The sequence below is a fragment of the Antedon bifida genome, chromosome 6 (genome assembly GCF_963402885.1).
Source record: "Antedon bifida chromosome 6, ecAntBifi1.1, whole genome shotgun sequence".
NCBI classification, from domain to species: domain Eukaryota; kingdom Metazoa; phylum Echinodermata; class Crinoidea; order Comatulida; family Antedonidae; genus Antedon; species Antedon bifida.
Genome location: NC_136231.1, coordinates 25,659,851 through 25,676,191, shown reverse-complemented (window position 1 = coordinate 25,676,191; position 16,341 = coordinate 25,659,851). Strand labels below are relative to the sequence as shown.

The 16,341-nt window shown below is 30.4% G+C and overlaps 1 protein-coding gene across 9 annotated transcripts in view; it reads left to right on the top strand.

Annotated features, from left to right (window-relative positions):
• The window catches only part of LOC144844223 (receptor-type tyrosine-protein phosphatase F-like), an 88,904-nt gene that overhangs the window by 35,876 nt on the left and 36,687 nt on the right, over positions 1–16,341 (top strand). For 7 of the 9 annotated variants that reach the window (XM_078701013.1, XM_078701011.1, XM_078701010.1 and 4 more), the window contains exons 4-5: positions 12,103–12,282; positions 15,829–15,891. In XM_078701013.1, the coding sequence (XP_078557139.1) occupies positions 12,103–12,282; positions 15,829–15,891 (243 nt within the window). Of the gene's footprint in view, positions 1–12,102; positions 12,283–13,812; positions 13,828–15,828; positions 15,892–16,341 lie in introns of all 9 variants that reach the window. The other 2 variants (XM_078701007.1, XM_078701009.1) reach the window with 2 other exon arrangements.

Below are 16,341 nucleotides of genomic sequence, written 5' to 3'. Positions count from 1 at the left end.
ATTCTTTTAATTTCGTAACTGCCCTGGAAGAAGACATTTTCAGTTATTGACATTTATTGTTAATTGCACATTCTGAGCTGGTTTATATAGTCCATGTTGAAAACAATGTATTATAACAATTGAAAGAAGTACAAAGTTGAACAAATATGGAAAGGGTCAAAAAGATGTCTTCAGTCCAAAGGTCTATTTGCTTAAAATTTGTTTTGAAAGCATGAAACTATTTTATAGAGATAGTTAAAAGTGTACAGTGTTTGGAACTTTTCCTAGATTAGTTCAATTTTCTCCCATTAAATATATAACAATGTTAATTTGTGATGAACCAGCGAGTTTTGCCGCAAGCGTTAGGTTTGTTGTGTGTTTGCTATTGTCATTGCGGCCTTACATGTTGACTAAAGCGGCCCCATTCAAGGCTGCTATATTTCAATGTTAGTTTGTGGCAGCCATTGTGTACCTCAAAGAGACCAGTAGACTGGCCTTTGTCCTATCATATACCTTGCATTGTTACCTTAACTTATCCAAAAGATCGCGATAAAGCCCTTAAAATGGCATTTAGCCAAGTCGGCATTCAACTAATGGTACAAATTATCGTCATTTTGTCCCTTGTACATCCATGATTACCCACAGTAATTTGTCTACCTCTTGTCGGCGTTTGATCAAGATTTTGTTTCGATGCTGTTCATTTTTCTGTTGTGGCTAATCAAGTTGTGTACTTTATCATCCATAACAGTTTGTGCAATTTTGTAAAGTTCATAAGAACCCTTGCGTGGAAGTATAAATCGCATGATTAAGTATCTTGAACCTAGTTAAACCTTTTTCTATAGGTTGATGACCTAGTTACTGAATGAATAAGTTTTCTATTAGCTTCATATTAAAGTTTTATTGTTCTTAAAATAAAAAAACCTTACATACTTTAGCAACAATATTTGTTATGCTGATGACAATTATACCAACCGTTGCTGAACTGATCCAACAATTTGATCTTGTTTACCGCAAGACCCCGTTTCTTGGTAGTATGAAAATAATCAAACTTTGGTCTATAGTGTTTAAACTATTGCTTTATTTTCTCATTGTCTTTCTTTTGTCATCCTTCATTCATTTAAGCAAATAAATTCATATTTCATGCTTACTTGCATTTCAGTTGAAATTACTAATGATTGTTATCGTTCACATACCAGTTGGCGCTGACGACTCTCATGTTCTCTGCCACATTTCTTATTTATTTATTTCGGTCTTTTGGGTAATAACACAGTATTATTAAGCTCTGTCTAAACTATCAAACTAGTTTGACAAAAAAAGTGTGATGTTCCCAAATAGTTAGGGCAATGATATGACATCATCTGACATCATCATGTCCATATATGGGCACATCACATTTTTTTGTCACAAAAAGTTTGATAGTGTAGACAAAACTTTACATTCAGTACTGATTTTAAAAGTGAATGTAGACTGGCTATTGTCGCGCCATAAATAGTACTGTGCATTGTTTACCGTAACTTATGAAGCCTATGCAACATTTTTCTATTTTTATTATTGTATTGTATTTTCATGACCTCTTGGTTTGCGTCTTTACAGAATAATTTACATAATTTATCAGTATTCTTTCTTTGTTACTGTAAATATAATTTTTTATAAGAAGTTTGTTTTTGTTTCCAATTGTTCAAATATTCCATCTGGTAATTTACAAAACAATATTCCCAACAAAATGTTATGCAATTGAATTATAACAAGATTAATTTTAAACAAGCTAGAATTTTTATAATTTCCTTTTCTTGGCAAATGAGAATTCATTTGTGTACGCATCATTAAGCTGTGTGTTTAAGGCACCATACTTCAGGGTGCCAACTCCCATTTACTGCTTGTGAAGAAATTGCGGCCAATTCATTAACTCTTGAGTGAACTTGAATACGCCAAATGTTATTCTTTAATAATTGTGAATTGAGCAAGTTCTAAACCAAACATTGCTGGTGCCAAATTGTAACAGCATTTATTTCAATTATAATTAACGTCCTTGCTTGTAATGTGCTTGCTATGTTTGTAATTTCATGAACAAGACAGGTCAAGAATATGATACGTAATAAAGAAAGAAACCGGTCGCAGAATTTAATACAATTATACCTTGTGAAATGTAATAAAGCTTTTTCCAATTTGATACCACTATTAAAGGTTTTTAGTAGACTTTGGCAAAACTAATAACTAATTTAACAGTCTACTTTCAATCGGAATATGTATAGTATATCAACTTTGGAAAGGTCGTATAATTCATTCGGTACCTGAATCATGATGTGAAACCGACCAGAAAGAAAGAAATGAAGTAAAACGATCCTGTGTCAAAAATTGGAATGCCCTCTATAATTGATGGCAATGGGTAATGTTACAAGCAAAGTTGTCTTTAATTGGCAAGACTTTTAATTGGTTGGTAATGAAACTGTCTTTCGAAGAAACTGTCGTTTAGCCACACATTTGTTTTTGTTAATGTGTGAAAGGAATTTAAAAGAGAATACTTTACTGAGGAAAAAAATGAATAGTGTAAGTTAAACGTTTATAATGACCAATCACAAGAAAATGGCATGTTTTCAACTTGTCAATGGTCTTCTAGTCTGAACAGGCTTTATCATCCTAATTTGCATTCCTTTACTGAATGTGAACACTCACTTAAGCTCTGTCTACACTATCAAACAAAAAAAATTGTGATGTGCCCAACTAGGGCAGTGATATGCCCAAATATGGTAGTGATGATACCATCATGTCCATATATGGGCACATCACATAAAGTTTGATAGTATAGACAGAGCTTAATTAAAGACTAAATAATTAAACTAGTTACATTACAAATTCCAATGTGAAATAGGTTTAATAATATGTACATGCATCATAATATCACAAAAGAAGAACAAGTTGACTTACACATGAATTAAACCATAATTTGTCAATGAATTTGATTATATTTAATTGCCGAAAGTCTGTGATTAGTTAGTTTGCCTTTGTAGGGTGATAGAAATTGTGATTTGTAGCCCACATATAGCTGGTATAAAACCTCAATGATGAAACATTGTGTGTGAAGAATTCATACAGCTATAGTACATGTATAGTCTTGGCAGATTTTTAGTACTAAGCTGCTGAGACAACATGAAAAAGTAGTCATAGACTATGTATTGAGATTACTAAGATTTGAACTGAGACAACATGAAAAGAATATTCATAGCCTATGTATCAAGATGTCTAGAATCAATTTTATAAATTCACCCTAGTTATACTATCTTTATTCATATTTATCGTCGCCATTAATATATTTTTGCGAGGTACAGATGATTTTTACACCGATCCGTCTTATTTACTTATGAAGGTTCAGATGTTGTTTACCCATCAGAATTAATTTATCAAGTAAGAAAACACTGCCTTCAGGGGACGCTCGTCATCGTATTCTGCTCGCTGTAATTACTTATTTGTAGACAGCACCTCATTCTTATTAGCAAGACTTTTTTTTTCTACTCAGAATTTTATTTTTCATTCACGACATGTTTCTGCAACAAAAGAATTTACTGTTGAATATGATTATAATAATATTCAACAACATTTATTTCATCAATGGCTCAGTATAACTAACAAATAGTAAAAAGATATAAAATAGATTTGATATAAAGAAACCATAATAGGATCATTACTAGAAGATAAAAAAATCTTGTCACGTAAGACCCTTTTAGAGTAATGAATATTTACATTGTTGATTTACAGACTAAACAAATAAAAATTTGATTAATAAAATCAATAAAACAAATAAAACAAACAAAAAACAGAATAGTAATATAAATAATAATTCTTGTTCAGTATTTCATTATTGGTAATTTATTAAACATAGTAGTAATACCCATCCTACGGACAAGTACCTATGTTGTGTGTTCAGTTTCAATTTATTTCCACAATATAACATTATACACAAGGACATAATATTAAACTTGTTTGTTAATACACAAAATTATAAATACAATGAAAAGTAGTTCAGTCATGTGGGATGAGATTCATATAAGTCAGAAAGACTTTAAGTTTGACCAATCCTAAGATTTAACATTACATATGAAAAGAAAAGAATTACACAAACTAATTAATATATAAAAGAAAACAAAGCTGCAATTTCTATTTAATCACTGGACTGGAATTACTGTATTTGTAGGCTTTTAAAATACATTTTGAATGGGAAAAATTGCCATTAAAAGCCTAAAGTATCGACATGATAATGAAAGTGATAGAAATAATATTAATATTTAATATTGCATTGAATGAAAATAGGAATAATATAGAATTGAAAATAGTATAATATATAATAATTTTAAAAAGAAAAGCATACATTACCCCAATTACGATGAAATATGTAGTTGTATATGTGGGTCAAGTTAGATTTATCTGTTTTTAAACTAAGACATTAAGAAGATATTTCTTGTAGTGTACAGGTATGTCAATTAAGTAAGTATTTTTGTGTGAGAGTATGTGATGTATGGTGATCTAGATAAACAATCAGTACTGTGTTAACAAGCTGTTTAAACATAATGTGCACGAACATCATTTTTCACTGTGGCCATAAACATCTTGAAATAAAATGAATGTTATTGACAAGGTTGCCAGAATATATGACAATGTTGCCAGAATATATGACAATGTTGCCAGAATATGAGTAATGGAATGGTTTTTACATAGAAATTGTTCCATTTCTAGATTTAAATAAATCGTAAATGTACAGTATATATTGTGTAAAGCTCTGTCTACACAATCAAACTTTATGTGACAAAAAATGTGATGTGCCCATATATGGACATGATGATTTAAGCATATCGCTACCATAGTTGGGCACATCACACTTTTTTTGTCAAATTAGTTTGATAGTGTATACAGAGCTTTAGCTAGGGAAACTTCGCAGGTTCAATTTATTTTTTGGCCAGTGTTCCATTGTCTTTTTAAACATTTTCTTCATTTATACAACCTTTGGGCTAAGTTACCAAGAATTAAAATCAGAAATTACCACTATATCATTACCACTGTAAATATGAAGAATATTGTCACATATTCGTACTGTACCCAGATTTTGTTTTTGCCAGAATCAAAAGTTTACTTTATTGTGCAAATCGGTTTTGTGTTTGTATTGTACTGTAGTCCCAGTTTTTGTGCGTTAGTCACGCAGGACACTTGAAGGGTACGTAGAATGTTTCAGACATATTGCGGTTACCTTCACTGCTATTGAACTTTACATTTAAGAGTATTGCACAGGTGGTGTGATTTGTTCTATTAAATTTCAAACTTATTCACTTTGGTAATGTGACTTTTTAACCTATTAGACCATTATGTTATAAATTTATACTTCAACTTTTGACCAGATTTGTTTTATTAGTCTTGTGTCAGTCACATATGGATTTATCCTTTATACATTTGTTTTTTGCTATTCAATTGTTATTTAGACAAATTTTAAACATTTTTATTTAGACCTGCTACAAGAAATGCACAAACTTGTATATATATATATATATATAAGTTAAATTGTGGTCTATTTTATGTTTATTTTTTGTTCCAAAGTACTAAAAATGGTATTTATTTATTTGCAAACATTCAAGAGTTATATGGTGATAAAGCTTTGATGCATCGAAAACTATCAGATCTATATTGGGGGCGAGGGGATATGGTATATTAACGCCATGGCTACTGTCACACAAGCACTTTCGGCAAATGCTATAAATATGTTTAATCAAATGGGTAATAAATAACAACATTTTTTTTCCTAATGATGGTAAGTTATATTAAAAATATTGTAAAAATAAGCTCCAATAACAAAAGTAAAAAGCATCCAATTATATTAAAATTACAATCCATTGAATAATGCATTTTTTGTGTATTCCGCCTTTTGTTTAGTCTCTCCTCCCACTAGTTATCCTGTTCCTCATTTCAGAAATCTACATTTTATCTTCATTGATTATTTCGTCATGTTCTGTATGTGTTGTGGTTAGGAATAATTGTGAAACACACCAGTAGAATAAATCATAGGTTTAACAGCTTTCCAACTTGGAAGGTCAAAACATAAAATATAACAAAAAAGAATGCTACAGTAATAAATTATTTTTAGATGGATTTTAAAAATAAATTACCAAATGTGTTGGAAAAATGTATAATTTATGATAAATAACATTGTTTGGTATTATATAAAATTGATCAACTAGCATAAAATAATAGAGGCTATAATAAAAGAAAAAATTAGTTATTAATTGATTTTATATTTATTCTGTTATTCCATCAAGATTAATTAGTTGAATACTTTGTTATCTCCTGCTGATGGTTCCTCCATCAGCAACCAGATAATGAATACTAAATACAAAGTCGGTGTCGTCGTACCGCTGTATACGTCTTGCTGATTTAGAAGCACACATTTTTATACACGTTTGCTGAGCATAATAGCGTTATTTATTCTGTTTTAGATGACCGATTAATAAATATATTATCCTGCACATGTTGTCCTCTAAAAGCTATTTAGACGTGATAAATGAAACTTTAGAATATGATATGAAAAAAAGAGGTCGTTTTTAATAGGTTTTTTACCCATCGTTTACCTCAATTAATGTCATAGCGTGTAGTGAGGTTCATAAACCAATGGGTAATTACTATTCTGTTATTGATCATTATCTTTTTTTATCGTTTTCTGTGAATGAGAAATTATAATAATAGTTTTTTATCTGATCATACAATGAACATGGTCTAATGGTGTTGGCATATCAATCTTGGTTTTAGTCACTTCAGACTCTCCAAGATTTATTATATTTTACATATTGTTTTTTCATTTTCACCATTCAATTATTTACACTCTATTTCGTGCCTAGCTTACCTGGATAAACCTTACATTAGCCATTTCCCCACAAATGATGAGATGAGAAAATGTTAGTTACCATTGACCAACCCGATAATTTCTCTGAAAATACTTTCAATGTTCATAATTCTTTCATGTTTCAAGTTTTGAAATATAATATTTCAAAGGTTCAATGTAAATTTAAAGAGACTCACAAATTGGTACAGTTTTTAATTTGTTTGCTGCTGCTTAGAAAGTTGACACTAATCATAAATATGTCAGTAAAGTACTGTAGCAACTTACTTTTTTCTCTTTCCTTTGTAAATCAAAAGTGTTTATTTATAATATTACCTTAAAATTGAATTGATTACTGCAGTTTGTTTTATTCATATTGGTCTCATGTAGTTTAGCCATAAACCATATTTTGATTAATGTTTTTTCTGATAGAATTATTATAATAGAGAACAAAAATAGTTGATTTATTTTTAATATGAAATCTGTGTTACTGTATGTTGACAATTATTTGTGGTAATTATTCAGATGTTGTTATTGGTGGTCTTTGATTGGATGTTGTCATGGTAAATGATTTTGATTGATGGTGCTTTAAGCCCCAGTCTTTCCCTTATGATTGAATGCACTTTGTGTTGGCTCAGCCACTAGGGAAGAAACACAACAGCCTGATGTTTTACATTCAGTCTTTGGTTGGTTAGGTATTACAGGTACGTTGACCCGAGTCAGTTTGAAACTAGTGTTCAGTCTCCCCTGATAAACAAAAGTGCATCGCTATTACTACAATCACTGTCCATTTTAACAAACACTGTATTAAGCAGCTGTTTACAAAGTAAACAGAATCTATTTATATCAATTATATGAATTTACCGCATTGCATTCACGCAGGACAAATCGTGTGATCACCAATGCGTGTGATCATCAAATCGTGTGATCGTCAAAGCGTGCCATGCGGAAATGAAGCGCATCTTCAATTATGCAGATATCTTTGGTTATAGGAGTATGAAAATATGCTAAAGCCAATTTTTGCATAGATTTACGTCGTGCGTCCCTCGGGCCCAATCTACCTACTTTATTAGGAAAGACGGATGAGTAATGGATGAAAATGTAAATTATTATAATTTCATTAAAAAGGCGCCTTTGAGAAGTTAATATTACTTAATAATATTGTTTTTTAAGCTCCCACGAGTAATATTAAAATACAATTAATAATTATTATGTTTATCTACATTTTACACTTTAAATAAATAAAAAACCGAGTGTCAAATTCGTCGTAAAGACAACATAAAGATAGAATTATCGACTGGTTGATTCATATATTAGATTAGAGAATGTTACATTTGATATTTGAATATTCAGCAAGTCATTTAGAATTATAGTAGCTTATGGTAATAAATTCAGTCGTATTAAGCATAAATGAAACATGAAATGTGTCCATATCAAACATGTGTGGACATATCCTTCTCTAAATGTTGTTGGATGCTAAAGGTAATACGGAAACGTGATAGTGGAAAACGTATTTGAAAAGTAGAATAATATTAAATACTGAATATAAATTCGTTTCTATTACCTTTCAGAAAATACCAATAGGATTTTCTTATTCAAGGTCAATTATTCGCTTTTTCTATGTAAAATAATAAATCTAGAAAATTAGAATTATTATTAATAATGTTTAATTTGTGTTTTATTTCTAGCCAACTCCCTTTCTTTTTTTTGAAATTCAGTATTTAAGTATTGATGTTTGAAAAGCAAAATATGCTATAGGCATCTGTAATATAATGTCACATGTATCACATATGATGTCTATATCATAGGCCACATATAAATATATTACACTGTATTACAAAATTTGCCTATGACAGTGGATATTTTATACAGTATAGAGAATTATGTGATATGAGAATTAGGGATATTGGATCATTTTATTTTTACAACATCTTCTTGTCTCTCGAACTAAACTGTAATTGGATTTACTCGTGTGGGGGATGTATTTTAAGAGCTTAATAGTAGTTTGTCTTTTAAAATTGTTATCGCTAGAAACAAAAATTACTGCACCTGTCCAGTATCTCAACACACAATTATGTTTGAATTATAAATCTAAGCATCCCATTTCTACTAAGTACAAAAAATAAAAAGATCCCATACAAATTACTGTAGATATCCCATCAAATCTTCTGACCCAAAAGGTCAGATTACACCTGCATCTTGGAGTCTAGACTGTGGGTAGTAATGTACATAATCTTAGGTGATGGATGTGATTTTTGTTATCTGTGAATATGACAATTTTAAATCATCTTATATGAGAAAGAAAATGTGTCTATTTTGTGCCTACAGTAGCTTACATGGATAAACCAACTTGAAATATACAATTTTATTAAACATTCCTATCAGATAGTGGTACAATCCATGAACCCTGCCCTCAAGTGGGAGCATCCCAACACACAACCATCATCATTTTAAGAAAATTCTTAAAGTTATACAGGTCAGTAAGTGAAACGTTCGTTCCTTGTGAAAAGAATCTTAATATGGAATAATGAAAAAAAATTGGAAGAATCTCGTAAAATGCAAACAAATGTTTGAAAGGAAATAAAATGATAGAATTGCAACACCCACACACGGCATGTGGTCGTTTATAACTTGTAATGAAAATAACAAAATCGACATTACCATGTTAATGTTTTTTTGTAATTTATTTCTTATGCTGCCTTCGCTTTATGTTTCACAAGTGATGATATGATTGTAGTCTACTCATAAATTCTATCAATGACTTCTTTAGAATCAAGCGAAAAAAGGTGAGGCTAAGTATTATGAGATCTACATCCTTGAAGAGTAAGCAAGAAAAAGGGGGAAATAGACTTGACGTAAAACGCTTCTTTTATTTAGTGTCTTGTACAGGAGGAAGAGCATCTGTTGAGACCAAATGTCGTATCTCCTTCGCATACTTTATAAATCATTTTGCAAGGCATATGTTGCCAGAGTTCAAGATCAGCTTTGTCGTGCTGACAATGGAAAACTCCAAGAAGCAAAGTTGAAAATATTGTATGCCTGTAGCCAACATCAAACATTTCAACAGGTCTTAGTAGAGGTGAAAACATTGTATGCATATTGAGCCAACACCAAACATTTCAACAGGTCTTAGTAGAGGTGAAAACATTGTATGCCTATATAAAACCATTACAAACCTGTCACCAGGTCTTTCTCTGTCACGACAGAGGTGAAAACCTCTCATGCCTGCAGAAACAACATTACACTTGTCACCAGAACCGTCTTCATGCAAATAGAGCCTAGAGCTGTCGGAACTTGCCCGACTCATTTATTGTATATCATTAATCAATGTCTTACATCCTATGGTACAACTTTAAACAAAACAATGGTTTTAAATGTAAACCTCAATTTATATGGTTTATCAACAAATACAATTGAAATTATATTAATATAATACGCACATAAATGTATATTATAACGGCGTATATCAATACAAATTGGACAAGCCGACAAAAGACAAAACATCGTATGCGAGCATTATATCTTGTACTCTACCTTAATGTCATACAAGATGGTATACTAATACTCCACGGAAAATAGAACGAAGCATACATGGATAAGATATAAAGATTACATACAGCGTACTCTGTTCTGATTGGATACAACAGAGCATGGCATTGTCAGCAAATAAGCAATTACAGGCAAATTTGATAACTGCCATTCCCACGACTTCAAATCTGTAGGAAATTATACAAGACCCAACCATACCTCCTTATCAACATGAAAGCATGCCAACTTTTGATGAAAAATAACTGGCCCAAGTTGAAAGTGTTAGGAAATGTTATTACTATCGTTTGTCATCAATATTTATCTGTGTTATTAATTACTACCGATTATTAATCTCGTGGGATAGCATTGATTAATTGTGTAAGGTTATAATGCTTTTTAGCCCGAGTTATCTTATGTCATTATAAAGAGACATTGAAACTTGATGCATATGTTGCATTGTACCGTATGGTAGCCTAAAGATCGTCTGCACATTAATCCACAATTATCGTGAAGTAGGTTATTTAAACTCTGTCTACACTATCAAACTACTTGACAAAAATAGGTGTGACGTGCCCAAATGTGGTAATGATATGCCCAAATATGGTAGTGAGATGACATCATCATGTCCATATATGGCCACATCACATTTTTTTTGTCACATAAAGTTTGATAGTGTAGACAGACCTTTAGGGATGGTTAAACTATGCAACACAAGAAATGTTTTGGCTTAAAATGCATTTATTGGCATTGATAGGAAGTGATCCGTATATGTGCAGCATCAGTGCCAAACAATTCCCCTGTGACTTCATTCACCCTCATCATACCCTTACCAGATGTTGACTGGTGTCCGTCTTTGACAGGTTCTAATTGATGAGCTATTATTCACAATTGCATTTACTGTCGGATTGGTACCAAATGTTTCTACTTTTTCAAACCATTATTTTATAAATCTCCAGAAACTGATCCCTTGGCGACGAGAAGAACGTTCTTCTTCATAATGGTAGATGATCAATATCCTGTGTTTAATAAAGAATGTCTTTTGTTTGAATTGTCTCAGGGGATGTATCCAAATCTGTTGGGATTGTTTCTGGTTAAGCTGCACATGTTCTTCGTGTGTGGGTTTTAGTTTCTGTTATTTATTTTACTTTTCATTGAAAAAAGGGTACTAAGAAAAACATGAAAAATTAAGATTATTAAAAAAAGACTTTAAATAGGCCATTTCATAGTTTTAATAAAGCTAATCACTTCCATAGAAAAAAAAACCAAATTAGGCTTATAAGGTTTATTCTTCTTTGACCGTTCTTCGATATTATTGACGAAAATACTTTAAGATTCTAAGAAATAATCTTTTTGTGTTCTCAAGTGTCAGTACTTAAAATTAAAAGGGTTTTCCCCAGACTTTTAAAAGGGTGGATTATGTAACGGATACATTCAAAGTTTGAGTGATAGCTTTTGTAGGCTAAAAACATCCAAAGATTGTGATCCAGTTAATACTATTCTCATGACTATGCAATAGTACTATACTATTATATAGGTTTTATTGATAATAACATTTTTTTTGGGGGGATGAAAACTTTTTTTTGTAATGCTAATTCAATGACCAGGCTGCTTACCACCAATCAGTCAGTTGATAAAGATCTTTGGTCGAAATCGAAAAGTTCTTTTTTTTTTTTATAGATCAGCTTATCCAAAAATTAAATACTGATACTGTATAAATATATATTTTAAATTGTTTATTTCAGAAACAGCTCTTCCCGCTGGTTTCCCGGTGATTACCGTTAATCCTGAACTAAGGGTCATTGAACTTGGTCGGCAAGCAACCATGGATTGCTCCGCAACTGGTAATCCATCTCCTGAAATCTTCTGGCTGAAGGATGATCAACCATTGAACATAATGGACCCCCGAATCAGCATTACAAATAGTACGTACAAATTATTATCATACTTTTATTCATTTGGGTTAATAACATGTTTTTCTTCAGCTTAAAATATTATAAATTTTTAGATGCTTCTTACAGTTTAGCGACATAGATGCTTATAGTATGTGAAAATTTGTCATAGATTTTTATATGCCAATTTCCGCTTTTCCTAATGAAAAACTGTCCTATTTTATTAGTAAATCCAATAGGGGTTAGTGGGATGTGTTTTTAATCATCAAATTTGCAATATTTCATAGCCTGGCTTTTTGCCATAATATTTTTTTAAAACATTATTTCCTTTTTAAAAAAATGTAAAATGATTTTGAACATTTTTGGTAATTCAATAAATTTCTGTGATTTACCAAAACTAAATGGAAATATAATTTATTGTTTCTGACGTTTTTTAAATTGGTAATTGATTTTCTAACAATTTTAAGTTGCATAAAAGTTTTTTTTATTCAAATAAATTAATATCATATGTGCATTGGGTTGGTTATTAATAATCTTATTAATTTTACTCCAAGCCAAAAGTATCTATCATTTTATTATTTGGTGAGATGGATATACCTCTGTAACAATTGACTAGACCTAATAATAAATATATGTTTTTCCTTTCAACTTCTGACGATCACTGTTAATTTGTTCTATACGTGGAATTTGTTTGAAGTCACATTTGTTTCTTTAACACCTGTATCGATTTATTTACATTTGTTTTGGCTAAAAGTAAAATAATTATATAGAAACATTTGTTTTAATTTCTATATAAAATATGATGAACATTCTCTACAAACTCAAAGGCATTTGGTATTATAAAACAATCTGAACAAATTTAGCTTGTAATAAAACAGTTTAAGAACATTTTTCAAAATTATATAATAAAATTCGAGAACAGCTTATTTGAACTACAGTATATCAATAGAATAATATTCTGTAGTTTGCTATCAAAACAAAATAGATTTTACGCTCTATTCGTCTCAAAATGATAAAATAAATATAATCAATTATACATTTTCATAGATGTATGGATTGTATACAATGGAAATTAGTATCGTTCATTGAGCTTTTATCACAGCTTGCCGAAATTTGTTATGAAAATATCAAATTCTAAATTCTAAAAAAATGAAGTTAAACAAGTTTAAAATGTTTGTTAACGCCGTCTTTTCTTATTATTTACTAAAACTTCCTTTTTTCATAATTATAATAGATTTTAACAACATTAGTTCATGTTTATTTGTTGTACTGTAGTTGTTTCCTAAAAGTAATTAGTAATACTAATAGTGTTATATAATTAATTATATTAAATAAATTGTAATATTTTGAAACTGCTCATGCCTATGTTGTCAGGTCAATACAGTCAAACAAAAACGTTACAAAAACAAAAATTGTTTTGACATGCATTGATCTTGGCATCCGTCATGTACAGTGGTAATCTTAATTAGCTTATTAACTTCATCTAATTTAATTGTCGACTAACACCTTTTCCATATTTTCCCTTCATCTCTCATTTGTTTTGTGTATTGTTTATTATTCCAGACACTGGGTTTACAGGTAAAATGTCCCGTTTCTGTTTCCTAGCAACCCTAATTATGTTAAAAAAGGATGCAGATTGTGGAGCATTTAGTGTTGATTGTTGATATGAGAAATTCAATTTGTGGTTTGAAAAATAAGGTGTAGCTTTACATCATGATCATCACTGTGGATTTTATAGAAATATAAACACGTAGACACATTTCGAAAACATTTTATTTAATTTGTTCTCCACAATTTAAAAGGAGAAAAGGAAAGTATAAATTTAAAATATTGTTTTCATTTAATAATCCACATGATGTTGTCAGGTTTATAGCTCACCTTGTTGCATGTAATCTGGTTGACAATATTTGCCTCCTCGATATGTCTCCTCTTTTAAAATCTGGGTTGAGTTCAGGTTTAAGAAATATGTTAATTTTTAGCTATTCCCAACATATAGTCTACCGAACATGAATTGTAGGATAAATCTGAATTGTATTTGTAACAATTCTGCATTCTTGAATATCTTCATTTTTATGAGGACAGAATTATTAAAGTTTGTTAAAAAAAATAAAAAAAGATCAGATATGTCAAAGTTCAGTTCATGTTCGTTTGGCTATAAAACAATGATTATCTTCTGTGGAACAAAGATCTACCACCAATTCGGTGATTCTTGGAACTTCATTTTTGCTACTTAAAATATTTGAATAAGATGGGCTTACGGAATTTAACAAATTCTTCAATAAAGATTAGTACACTTACTTTGTTTAATGCAGAAGATACAAATTGCATGTGATCTTGCTTGATTGCAATGGAATATGCTTGTTTCCTAAAACTTGATTAGTTCTAAGGATTTTGTCTCATTTTATACAAGCTATCCTATCTTATCGTTAGTCATGTTATGAAAACGAATCAAGCATGTTTGGAAGAAGGCAGTATAATCTTTTAAGTATGAATATATATGATATATTTACCAAAACAATGCATTCAATATTTGTATAACTATTCACACAGTTTTACCAAGCCAATTTAACTATACCGAAAGTGGTTTCTTTCTGAATTCATCTGGATGACCAAGATAAACTGTTTGCTTTCTATTCTGAATTTTCTGGATGAACTAAGATAAACTGGTTTCTTTCTGAATTCATCTGGATGAACCAAGATAAACTGGTTTCTTTTTTAGTACATCTGGATGAACCAAGATAAACTGGTTTCTTTCTGAATTGATCAGGATGAACCAAGATAAACTGGTTTCTTTCTGAATTCATCTGGATGAACCAAGATAAACTGTTTTTTTTATTGTTTTAATTAATTGGATGACAGTGAGTTTTAAATTAATTGTGAATCGAAGTGAAAAAAATAGAATTTATATCAAAACTTTTATATCCAAATAATTGTTTTGATTTTACCAGATGATTCTTCAACAAATCAGATTCCTAAGTACCTTGACCTGAACAGTACAAATTGAATAACTTGTTTTGGTAGTACCATTACAATTTTATAGCTGAAACAGCTTTTTAAAACCTTTTTTTGTTTTCTCGAAATTGCATTTATTAAAAAGCTTAAATAGAAGCTTTTGTCCACGCAATAGTGAAAGAACGAAAAAAAAAACAAAACTTGTTTTTCATAATATTACCTTTAATTAAAGAAAACCATTAGCATTCATTATGCATTTCTATTAAGATTATACTGCCCCTCTAAGCATAGTGGGTGAATTTTTTAACCCAGATTTAAGAACAGCGAATGTTGAATGGTCAAATGAAACAAATCATTTGAAATAATTTGATGCTAGTTTATGACGACTGTACGATGTTATGAAATGTACTGTCTACGTTAATGGCGTCCATGTGTTTTACGTAGAACTATGTTTGCCTATTCTATCCGTTTGTGTATTTTTTTTATTTTGAAATTCTTTGTTTCTAAGTCTTATCTTTTTCTTACCACACTCTATTTGAAACGATTAAAAAAAAAGGACAATTTTCTGATTCAGTTTATTTTTTAAATGTATTTTTTTTACACCCATTGTCTATTCAAATCGAGCAGCCAGTATGTCTGCTAACGTCAGTGGCAGCAGCCTTGTTGCCAATTCATCTATAACTGACTCAAGTGAGTGGTAAGACAAGAGTAGGCCTTAAATTTAACAAGAGAAAATGGTGAAACACACTTGCATTTCATTGTATTATTAAATCTGCACCATCTTTCTTTCTGACATTATTTGGCAAACATAACTGAATGCTTATTAACCCCCCTCTCAAGTTATGCATTCGTTCGTTCGTTTTTAGTTGTTTTATGGGGAAGACACTCTTTTCAATCTTTTAATATTTGTGTTATATAATCAATAGTGAGAAAAGTTTCTATTAAATTATATACAGTATACCGTAATACTATTTATATATGTATATTTCATTTAGTTTTGCACTTTGGCTTATTTTTTTGTCAAATTTTAACCGCACCTTTGAAAATTTAGTTTTTTGTTACTTTTATTCTAAATTTCATGGTTCATGGTTTTTACACAATTTATTTGGAATGAGGATCATCTTATATTCAGTTATGGAA